Genomic DNA, 11,927 nt, shown 5'->3' on the forward strand with positions numbered 1-11,927 from the left:
TCGAATTAACAATTACGGCCAACACTGATGCACTGGCTTTTGCCCTCTGTCTCGTCTTGGCGGAGGCACGGCCGCCGAGCCCCAGATAAATTAAAATGATAGCAGTCATATCCATATTCATATTGAGATCGCTACTTCAAATCCGCGCTCTATTTATAATAAAAATATTATAGGGACATTCATACACAAATTGAATAAGTCCCATGGTAATGGTAAGCCAAGGCTTGTGTTGTGGGTACTCAGACAACGATATATATAATATACAAATACTCACCATGATTCAATTGATTTATACAATTAACAATTAAGAAGAAATGAAGAAGAGTAAATATAGGTACAATACAAACTTAAACTAATTAAAAACTAAAAATCTATATCTAAATGAAAATTTATTAATAACATTAGGTTACAGGTCGAGTTTACATATTTTTTTTTTATATCAATTCAATACAGTGTACCTTTAAGTACATTATAGATTAAATTTGTATGTCATAATTGTTTTTATTTATTACACTTAATTTTATTTAGGTACATCAACAATTTCTCTAGAAAAATATTCGTCTATGTCGTAAAACGGTGATTTTAGTAACCAATATTTTAATCTACTTTTAAAAGTATGGAAGGAAGGTGCATCCTTGATACTTTTAGGTAGGTGGTTGTATATACGTGGGCCAAGTACATTAAAGAGGGCCCCTGGGACATAGTGCCAAAAATACTGGCAGCGTATCCTCGCTGAATCGCAACGCTTATTCGTTGAGCGAGGAAGCTGCCAGCTCTTTTGTCCTCTGTAACGTCAACCAGCCGTTTGGCCAAATCATTAAAGATGCTCTGAGCTCCCGGGCCCCACGGACCCAGGGTCTATACAAAGACTTATATACATAGAAAACATCCATGACTCAGGGACAAATATCTGTGCTTATCAAACAAATACATGCCCTTACCGGGACTCAAACCCAGGACCATCGGCTTCATAGGCTATATATTATACCCACTAGGCAAGACCGGTCGTCAGCCATATTTCAATTATTTTCAATAAAACTATATTAGGTGATTAAAGAACTTTTATTTGGAAAATAACTGAAAATACATCTATGCTATGCTATAATCTATAATACACAATGAATGATAAAAAAAACTTACATATCTCATAATTTAAACAGCCCTATTAGTTTGTACACGTTGAAATGGCTTAATCAATATTCTACTACAATGGTAGTTTTTGAGTGGAGGATTATTTCATAATCAAATGAACTACAGGTGTGAATGTAGTAATTATCACAAAACATCAATTATTTATTGTTTAGCTAGCGTGACCGGTTTTCTACTATTATAGATTTTTTTGTTTCAAATATGGTAGTTTATTACAATGGGTTACCATCAGCGCAACCAAATTTCTACTAAAATGGTAGGTTTTGATGGTAAACTATTTAGAATTTAGACGGTCTTTTGAAGATACTCGTCATACAGGTAGAGCGAGATGGAGAGATCTTGCCCGTCGTTCTGGGCGATGAACTTCTTGAGGTCGGAGGTGTGGCCGGCCAGGTTGCGGATGGTCTTGGCGTGGTCTTCAATGAACTCCTCCTCCATGTATTGAGCGATCTGTGGAAATTGTAAATTATACTCGGTATCTTTAGGTATTTAAATAAAAGTAAACAATTTGTGAATTTTCGGGTCGTTATAACATTTATTGATTAACCAAGCAAACACAAAAGCGCTTGGATCTGTAACTGAATGGCCTGACTTTAACCTACGTTATTTGATCATGTAATGTTTTCATCTACCCTCATCTGGCTTAAGGAGCCATTTGAGGATAAATTCTGTTTACTTTTATTTAAATACCTAAAGATACAGATATAGGTAGTGTTTTTTTATATTTATTGGAAATGTAGATTGAGGGAAAGGAGATGCGACCGTCGCTTTAGTTTTATCCAGGCCATTCAGCGAGGGTATGCGCCAGTATTATTGGCAATTTTGATCCGGGTGAGTCATGGCGTGGGGGGTAGATAAATGATAGATACCGATAATGATAATGATGAATACGCTTTATTGACACACCTCAGTAAAAAGATAGAAAAGAGGCCGGGAAAACGCTAGGTTGAAGAAAAAGAAGACTATGGAAGATCATTTTAAGTTAGAATTAATAAAGATTCTCTTCTAGAGTCTAAGATATTCTTCAAAATAAATGGAAAAGTAAAAAGTCCTTCACACACTTTTAGAGTAACTGTATTAAAATTTTAATGTAAGGACGTACGCAAGTGTCACATTTCGGGACTGACATGCCTTGCGCACTTGCATCAAAAAGCATTATCATCTAAAATCTAAACCAACCAAGCTTCCGACGGTCCATTGTCACCCTGACATTGGTGAGTTGGGGCGCAATACAGGCACAATACAATTTGGTAGCTTTAACCACCTGCCAATCAGTCGGAAACTAACAATAGGTCATCGTGGTTGGAAACCTCCATTCCGATCCTGTAGTAGACTTATCTTACCTCAGCGTCATGGAGCTGGCTGTTCCTGGTAGCTCCTCCGTGGATGTGGAAGGCGCGTTCAGCGATCTCCTAGATGTCCAGGGCCTTGGCTAGTACTTCTAACTACTTAACATCTTACCTCAGGGTCGTGGAGGTGCTGGCTGTTCCTGGTAGCTTCTCCGTGGATGTGAAAGACGCGTTTAGCGATCTCCTTCTGGATGTCCAGGACCTTGGCTAGTACTCCTAACTCCTTAACATCTTACCTTAGGGTCGTGGAGGTGCTGGCTGTTCCTGGTAGCTTCTCCGTGGATGGAAGGCGCGTTCAGCGATCTCCTTCTCAATGTCCAGGGCCGTGGCTAGTACTCCTAACTCCTTAACATCTTACCTTAGGGTCGTGGAGGTGCTGGCTGTTCCTGGTAGCTTCTCCGTCGATGTGGAAGGCGCGTTCAGCGATCTCCTTCTCAATGTCCAGGGCCTTGGCTAGTACTGCTAACTCTTTAACATCTCACCTCAGGGTCGTGGAGGTGCTGGCTGTTCCTGGTAGCTTCTCCGTGGATGTGGAAGGCGCGTTCGGCGATCCCCTAGATGTCCAGGGCCTTGGCTAGTACTTCTAACTCCTTAACATTTTACCTCAGGGTCGTGGAAGTGCTGGCTGTTCCTGGTAGCTTCTCCGTGAATGTGGAAGGCGCGTTCAGCGATATCCTTCTCAATGTCCAGGACCTTGGCTAGTACTCCTAACTCCTTAACATCTTACCTCAGGGTCGTGGAGGTGCTGGCTGTTCCTGGTAGCTTCTCCGTGGATGTGGAAGGCGCGTTCAGCGATCTCCTTCTCAATGTCCAGGGCCTTGGCGAGCGCTTCCAGCTCGTTCAGTTCCACAGTATAGTTCTTGCTGCTGCTGTCCAGGGTGGAGCGGCGGGCGAAGTCCATCACGCCACCTGGCGATACAGGTTAGATTATTTAGAAGCTATAATAGTATTAATGAAACATGTAGAATTCGTTTTCATATTCTAGTCAATTTGGTATAAATTTGCAATATATTAATATGGATATTTAAAAAAATACCTAAGTAAGTTTAATTTCTGCCTCCTAAAACAGGATTGATTGTAGATTGTAGACAATTATCCATTTCTTTTTTAAGGTTGCGTACCCGGAATAAAGATTCCCCAATAAAGATCGCCCCATTCAAGAAACGCGTTTTCTATTTTATTTGTTGTAGCTTGAAGTATAACGGCATAGACATGACTCATTGGCATAGCAAAGAAAAATAGATACAGACTGTTCATTTAGTCACCTGCAATAATCTACGGGCTGAATATATAGGTCATACTGAGCAACTTTTACCATGGGACCAACCCCGAAAAAATGGATTGTTTCATACATTTTGGTTGTCGGACCTTGATATTTTCTATGGGAAAATTAAAAAAAAATCGCGATTTCGGGATTGGTTCCATAGTAAAAGTTGCTTTATATGACCTATATATTCAGTCCGTGAATTATTGCATGTAACTAAATAAACAACCTGTAATCCCTGTATAATCCCTGTGTAATTGTTTGTTTTGTCTAATTAACTGTAATACTAACTCTAGATACATAAGTCATTGTTACCTAACCCTATGGACGTCAAGTTCGAAATAAATATTTCAATTCAATTCAATAAACTTATATTTATTAACTAACTCATAAGTTATTAAATCGTGAATAAACTCCGGACGTTTATGTAAAAAAAAAAAAAAAGAAAACAATTAAAAATTAGATACGTTTTTTATCTATCCAACTTACCTCGGGTAGTAATATGCTTGATAAGATCAATAGTCTTCTCCCAAGCGTCATCGGACAGCTTCCTGAACAGCTTGCTGAACCCCTTCCTGTTGGTCTGGTAGTTGTCGAAGTAGGACGCCGATAGCAGGAACTCGTAGGAGCGAGCGAGATGGAGGTTCGCGTACGCTTGCATCTCGGACGCGAGGTTGCCGTGGTGGCCGTAGCCGCCGTAAATTGCGTTACATTTTGCCAGCACTGTGGGAGATTTTGGATTATTATACTGGCAACACTTTTTCCACTATTAGAATTAAGAAGCTTATAAAAGAAAAGCGGTTAAGAGGCTGTCAATACCTAAAGCGCGCACCTTGTCTATTTGTATCGGAGTAAATGAGATAGCACTGTCGCATGTTACTGGGCCTGGGCAAGGAAATAATAAGAAAAATATTTAAATAAAAAAAAGTGGATTATTAGTGTAATATTTTACTCAACCACGGTTTAGATATAAATGTTTTGAAATTGTGATTTTAATTGCAGACCCATAAGTCAAAACAATAAAGACATAAAACCGTTTAATTGTGATTTTAAGACCAATCTTTGCAATTATTTTCTATCGAGCCGATTTCGTTCAATCGTGTATCGAGTACCACGGTCTTTGAAATATAATTAATATGAACATATATTTTTCTTACTTGACTAAAACAAATAGTCTTTCTTAAAAAACTGTTTAAGTAACATCAATTTCAAGGACATTGGGTGTTGACAGCCTCTTAATAGACGGTAAGGGAGTAAAAAGTTATTCATTATTTCTTGCGCCACCAGAGGGCCTCGCTAAATGTACCATGCCCACACCAAATTTTAGTCTTGCCCCGCCACTGCCTGACAACACACCATAAACAACCTACGTAATTTGGTCGGGTTCATTGTTACCCACCATAAAAACGGTGGGTAATAATAAACGTCTTAGTCATTTAGGACTTTTTTAGTACCTAAGCAGATAGGACATGGTCATGAGTCATGACATGTGATACTATGACAAGGACAAACAATTTAAATTTAAAATTAAAAAAATTAAAAAAAAAAAAAAAATTTCAAGCTATTTGGCTCATATTTGTACAATATTTACACAACACACATTATAATAGAAATAGACACTAAAGAATAACTACACTAAAATATACAAAAGTTATTCGCGAATAAAGCGAACTTGCAGCCTTCGCCCAAGAAAGCCAGCGCTATTAGTGAGTAGGACTACGACAGCCTTGATGCAAAAAAGCGTACTAGTGATGGCACCAAGGATATTTAATAAGTTACCAAAATCATGGCAAACGGCACCAATACAAAAATTGAAGTCCTTATTATTAAATTTTTTATTAGTTAAATGTTATTATAGTGTAACTGATTATTTTAATGATATTGACATATGCCAAATGTAATTAATTGTAATTTTTTTTTATTCTCATTATTATTTTTTAATATATCTATATGAATTGACTTATTGAAATACATGTTTGCATATGCCAATCTCATAAGCTCATTGCCCGTGTAAATAAATTATTGAATATGTATATAAGTAGTTAGATAATAAGAAATTATTTCGTACGCCAAAAGGCACATCATAGCTGTTCCTTAGAATACTGAGTTACCACCTATTTATGTACCTGTGATGAACGAATAAAGAATTGATTGATTGATTGATTTACAATAAATTTACAAATTATAATAATTATGCTAGCTAGCCGACGCCTGTCCTCACATGCCTATAGGGACCGTGCGCGTTGGAGGGTCTGCCATCTTGTGGCCTGAATCGGAACCATAAACATGCACATTTACACGTCACGTGTTTTCTTGTGCATAGTAGGTTCTGCCATCTTGTGGGCTACATCGGAACAATAAACATCACATTTACGCCTCGCGTCAAAAATCTGACGGCTCCTGTGCTGCCTCCTACAGTTCATGCATGATCCCTATTACAACACAGCGCTGTACAATATAGCGCTTTCTCTGCTACTCCTACTGAAAGTAATATAAGACTATTCCGTTCTGTCAGTTCCCTCCACCTCTCATGCCCGATCCATACTAAATAGTTACAAGGGGTTGCGAGGGCTTTCATAGGTCTTACGTAAGCTCACAAAGATGCGAATTTTTAAAAATTTCTATGAAACGTAACACAAACAAACGTAACGTTTATACTTCCACACTATGCTATATCGTTGCCTATGTACCCACAACCATAGATTAGTATATAGGGAGCGTGCATGAACTATAGGAGGCAGCACAGGAGCCGTCAGATTTTTGGCGCGAGGCGTAAATGTGATGTTTTTTTTTTTCGATGTAGCCCACAAAATGGTAGAACATACTATGCACAAGAATACACTTGACGTGTAAATGTGCCTGTTTATGGTTCCGATTCAGACCACAAGATGGCAGACCCTCCAACGCGCACGGTCCCTATTGCCCGCCCGCAACACAAGCCTTCTTGGCTTACCGTGGGACTTAGTCAATCGGTGTAAGAATGTCCTATAATATTTATTTATTGATGTAAATGAATGGCGCCTTATGAACGTGCATAATCTACTGATTTTACAAGTCACTTACCAAACGCTTAGTAAGCATGGAGAAAAATTAAACAATCAAATAACAAGTAGCAGCTTAGTTCCAGACTAGGAAGTGTTACTACGCCCCCTTGTTAAAAGAAATATTACTAATTTTATAAAACAAAACCGATTAGGAAAGAAAATTAAACGAATAAAAATGATAATCGTCCCAAAAACTCGTTAACTGTACAGCGAATAAAAAAATTAAATATATTTTTGTTTACTAATGAACTTAAAGTGACGTCACAAAGTTGATGACTCCCCCCTCCCCCTTGTCACAACATGTCACATTTTCTTGATCCCCTTCCTCCCCCTAAACGTACGATGTAATTCATGATGATCCCTTATCTGAAGAATGTTAACAAAAGTGCTACATTTATGAGTAGATTAAGGTGAGGTAGGGGAAGTGCGCCATGCCGTCTAAGTGCGCCTACCTTGAATATATCGAAAACTGCTTATATACTTACTACTAATATTACTAGTATTCTACAACACTCTTAAAGTCTAAGTCTTAAAAACTAGTAATATTAGTAGTATATAAACAGTTTTCGATATATTCAAGGTAGGCGCACTTAGACGGCATGGCGCACTTCCCCTACCTCACCTTAGTAACCGCGTCCTACCATTATCCTTGTTCAATCCTTGTTTTTGTATTGATAATCAAGTACAACAGATATTTCGGATTGTCAGATAAAGATTGTGAAATCTTTGTTTTTATCTTACTCTAACTGTAGATTAAGATTATTGTCTTAGAAATCAATCAAATTAAGCAAAAGAGACGAGTATAGACATATCTGAATTTAGAGCCGGATTGTCTACTGGCTATGATAAACGCAGATCTGATACCTATCTATAGACCCGAGTATCCTTAAGGGTCTCCAGTAAGCTCGGTTCTCCATAGAAACGTAGTTACATTCTCATTGAAATTGAAATTATTTATTTTGCCAGAGACATGGTTACATAAGATGTTATAAGGTTTTGCACAAGGTATGAAAGCACACACATCTCGCCAACATTAAGGGCATGTAAAGGAATTTCTTGTGCTAATTATTTACACAACAATTCATAAGTATATTATTTACATCATAAGAAATTATATACACGGTGCTAACGAGGAACCCGCATGATTTTAACCACGTACTTCTGAGGCCAAAAGAAGGAAAAAATGTTATACGAGTTTCAGTAAATTTCGCCAAAAAAAATTTTTTTTTGTTTTTTTTTTTTTTTTCAAATATTGAACGTATACATAAACAGTTAATGTTATGCTAAAACTGGCACTGAAAATAATTTTTAAGTTTTTTTTTGTTAAAAAACTAGTTCTTGCAAAGGTTACTTGTCACTTTTTGACATCTATCAATAAGGATATTTAGACTACGCCCCAAAAATGGAACCATGCTGCCACCGCAGTTCAGATATCATAGTTAAAAAATACAGCAAATTTAAGATTTTCATACAAAACTTGTTTTTGTTCTATTTTGTTTGTTTTATAAAGTGGAGCTATATATTATAAACTAATTTCAGCACTAGATATACCTCATGTCATTGTATGCAAAGTTTATTACAATCCAACATGTAGTTTTAAAATGAGAATGAAACTCCGTTTGTATGGGAAGGTGAAATTCAGCTGAGCTTATTATTATTTATTATTTTACAGTACATAAGGTGCTACTTTACCGCACTAGTGCGAAAATTAGCATATTACGTTACTGTGTCGAACATTTAAAGGGCCATATGTACTGTGAAACGTACGATACATGCGCGAATAGGTAATTCGCAACTCGTTCAGTTCATGCACGCTCCCTATATCGCCACTCGTTTCGAATTTCCTATTTTTCGCACTTGTATCGTAATGTACTATTATTTGATACACTAGCAGCTCTTGGAGCCGATGCGTGTATATCGCAACACTTGTGTTTATTTTGCACTTTTTAAAGTTCTAAAGTGTGTATCTAGTCTATTTTTGAGAGAGTTCACCGACGGTGCACTAACAACAGTTTTACATATTTACTGCACATTTGGCAAAAAGGGGTTTGGCTTGCCGGGGACTCTTAATGTCTAATAGACCTGTATGTTCATATCAATCATCCTGTATCCAGTAGAATCCCTGTTTAACAAAAGCACTCACCCATGCTGTTGGAGGCCTGTGAGCAGTCCATGGAGACATCCTGGTAGCAGGAGTCAGCGGCCAGGGCTCCAGAGAGTGCCAGCAGGCAAGATACAGCGAGAGCTAGGAACTTCATTGTTCTGAATCTGGAACAAATAGGTTATTTTAGGTTAGGTTAATAGGTTAGGCGTTTATTTGTGTGATGAACACAGATATTTGTTCCTGAGTCATGGGTGTTCTATGTATATCGAACGTTAATTAGAATTGACCATTCTTCTCTTCTTCCTCGCGTTGTCCCGGCATTTTGCCACGGCTCATGGGAGCCTGGGGTCCGCTTGACAACTAATCCTAAGATTTGGCGTTGGCACTAATTTTTACGAAAGCGACTGTCATCTGACCTTCCAACCCAGAGGGTTAACTAGGCCTTGTTGGGATTAGTCCGGTTTCCTCACGATGTTTTCCTTCACCGAAAAGCGACTGGTAAATATCAAATGATATTTCGTACATAAGTACCGAAAAACTCATTGGTACGAGCCGGGGTTTGAACCCGCGACCTCCGGATTGCAAGTCGCACGCTCTTACCGCTAGGCCACCAGCGCTTCTAATTGACTTTCATCCAACACTGTATATAAGTATTTTCATAAGACGCTAGAGCGCAATAACAACAACCGCCTGAGAGGTCATCAGTATAAGCTGGTGTCTTGCAGGTCCTACAACAATCCTGATAGATAGACACTTCTTTAGCAACAGAGTGGTCAAAGCTTGGAACAGACTCCCAGAGGATATAGTATCAGCCCAAAGAGTCAATGAGTTTAAGAATAAATTAGATAAGCACAATGCAAATTCTACTCAACACTGAAAATTTTATAGATAACTCTGGATACAGGCATTATCAGTTTTTTCAACTGCCTGCCTGCTTTACAAAAAAAGTATGGTTTTATCTATACACATGTATATACTCGCCTAGTACCTACATACATATATAGCTTTGCTTAGTTTGTGTCTAGGTCAATCTGTGTAAGATTAAGATTGTCCCCAGATATTTATTTATAAGGCAGAAGTAAGGGCATTTATTCATGTGATGAGCATGGATATTTGTTCCTGAGTCATGGGTGTTTTCTATGTATTTAAGTATTTATAAATATTTATATATTAAATATATCATTGTCTAAGTACTCTCAACACAAGCCTTATTGAGCTTACTGTGGGACTTGTGTAATGATGTCCTATAATATTTATTTATTTATTAATTGTAACTTTATTGTTCATGCCTCTATTAAAATCTAAGTATACTTAGTTTAATAATTAGGTTAAATCATCAATCACTATAAATTTGCCTACACTATAATTATGTATTGGATGTAATTTGATAACAAATGAACATCTGTCTGTAACACCCACTTGATAAATAAATTAGCAAAAACTGAAAAGGCTTATGTACAGTCAAGGTAGGTATTAAATATTAATATGGAAAAGTGACAAAAATATGTACACACTAACTACCTTAATATATGTATAGGCAATAAGGTTGTGTATACATATTTTTGGCACTTTGTCCATATCGATATTTAATACCTTGACTATACAATGAGACTGATTGTATGTAGGGGGGGGGGAGGAGTCACATCTCTGCAGCTGACTGTACTAAGCTAGTTTTAATATACCTACTCTACAGCAGTACCTACTCTAACACAACTGATAGAAAAGCAAATATAGTTAGAATGAAACAACATTATATGTAGGTAATCCATCTTTTAATTCTGTTTGCAAAGGTTAAAATAAATATTTAAATAAATAAATATTTATAGGACATTATTACACAAATTGACTAAGTCCCACAGTAAGCTCAATAAGGCTTGTGTTGAGGGTACTTAGACAATGATATATATATAATATATAAATATTTATAAATACTTAAATACATAGAAAACACCCATGACTCAGGAAGAAATATCCATGCCCATCACACGAACAAATGCCCTTACCAGGATTTGAACCCGGGACCATCAGCTTCGTAGGCAGGGTCACTATCCACTAGGTCAAACCGGTCGTCAAATGCATTGATATTATTGCATTTTTGTAACAAATTTTAAATTTAAATTGGGTTTATAATATTTCACAATGTTAAAAAAGAGTACCTATTATATAAAAGAGTTTGACATATTATTATGTTATTCTGCGCATTATTATGAGTTTTAAGTACAAAACAAAGTACTAATTATAGGCCAGTCATTGGACATTTTACTCCTGGGTAAAATAACCAATTCTTGAAACCATTCCAATGTCCTAATCTATAAGTAATATTGTAAATATGAAATGGTTAAAACCAAGTATATATTTTGGGAAAAGAAAGTATATTTTGTTTTTGGGAAAAGATCTAATAAAAATCTATTATGGGAAAAGATCTCATTTGATGTGAATGTAACAATGTAGGTAAAATGCAAAAGGGCACCATTGAAATGTTAAATACATAATAAATATTAACCAATTTAACCATAATAACTATAAAATCACAGATTCGACGTAAATAAATAAATAGACGATTAGGAAAAAAAAAAACAAAAACGCAAAGAAAAGAAAGAGAATGCCAATGTCATGTTGATTTAAATAATTAAAATCACTCACCAAATTAGGGTGTCGCGATTGAAGCGTAGAAAATAGATGCGTCGAAAGTGCGGCCTTTACACACACTGGCGCAGAAGGCGACTTCCAACAACAAAGTAGATATAAAACTGATAGTCCGCAAATGGGACAAAATATAATGAGATAACAGCGCAGTAGCAAACACAGCTCGGTGGAACTTGTGAGACAACTATTCTATTTCGTGAAGTTGGTGCGTAGGTCCTTGTGTGGCTAGTATACAAAAATATATTACCCTAAAATCGTACACAATGATGTAAAAGTTTAAATATACGAAATTTCACTCATCAATAACTCATATTTAAACTATGATTTGGTGTCTCGTACATTTCTTAGTCATGTTTTAAGCTAAATATAAT

The 11,927-nt window shown here is 36.8% G+C and overlaps 1 protein-coding gene across 1 annotated transcript; it reads right to left on the reverse strand.

Annotated features, from left to right (window-relative positions):
• Positions 1–1,043: 1,043 nt before the first annotated feature.
• On the reverse strand, positions 1,044–11,755 carry LOC133531445 (ferritin light chain). The gene is made up of 5 exons (XM_061869671.1): positions 11,554–11,755; positions 8,950–9,074; positions 4,252–4,485; positions 3,226–3,407; positions 1,044–1,599 (listed from the first exon to the last, which is right to left on the reverse strand). The coding sequence occupies exons 2-5, from the start codon at positions 9,062–9,064 to the stop codon at positions 1,435–1,437; spliced, it is 696 nt and encodes a 231-aa protein (XP_061725655.1). The 5' UTR covers positions 9,065–9,074; positions 11,554–11,755; the 3' UTR covers positions 1,044–1,434.
• Positions 11,756–11,927: the final 172 nt, after the last annotated feature.

This window comes from Cydia pomonella, chromosome 25, assembly GCF_033807575.1.
Source record: "Cydia pomonella isolate Wapato2018A chromosome 25, ilCydPomo1, whole genome shotgun sequence".
In the NCBI taxonomy this organism is placed as follows: domain Eukaryota; kingdom Metazoa; phylum Arthropoda; class Insecta; order Lepidoptera; family Tortricidae; genus Cydia; species Cydia pomonella.

Bases quoted from the DNA above. Each gene is read 5' to 3' on its own strand.
- LOC133531445 (XM_061869671.1), bottom strand. From the start codon at position 9,064: ATGAAGTTCCTAGCTCTCGCTGTATCTTGCCTGCTGGCACTCTCTGGA. The intron at 3,408-4,251 runs GTAAGTTGGATA...CTGTATCGCCAG, and splicing joins CAAGCATATTACTACCCGAG to GTGGCGTGATGGACTTCGCC. The intron at 1,600-3,225 runs GTAAGATGTTAA...CAATTTCCACAG, and splicing joins AGCACCTCCACGACCCTGAG to ATCGCTCAATACATGGAGGA.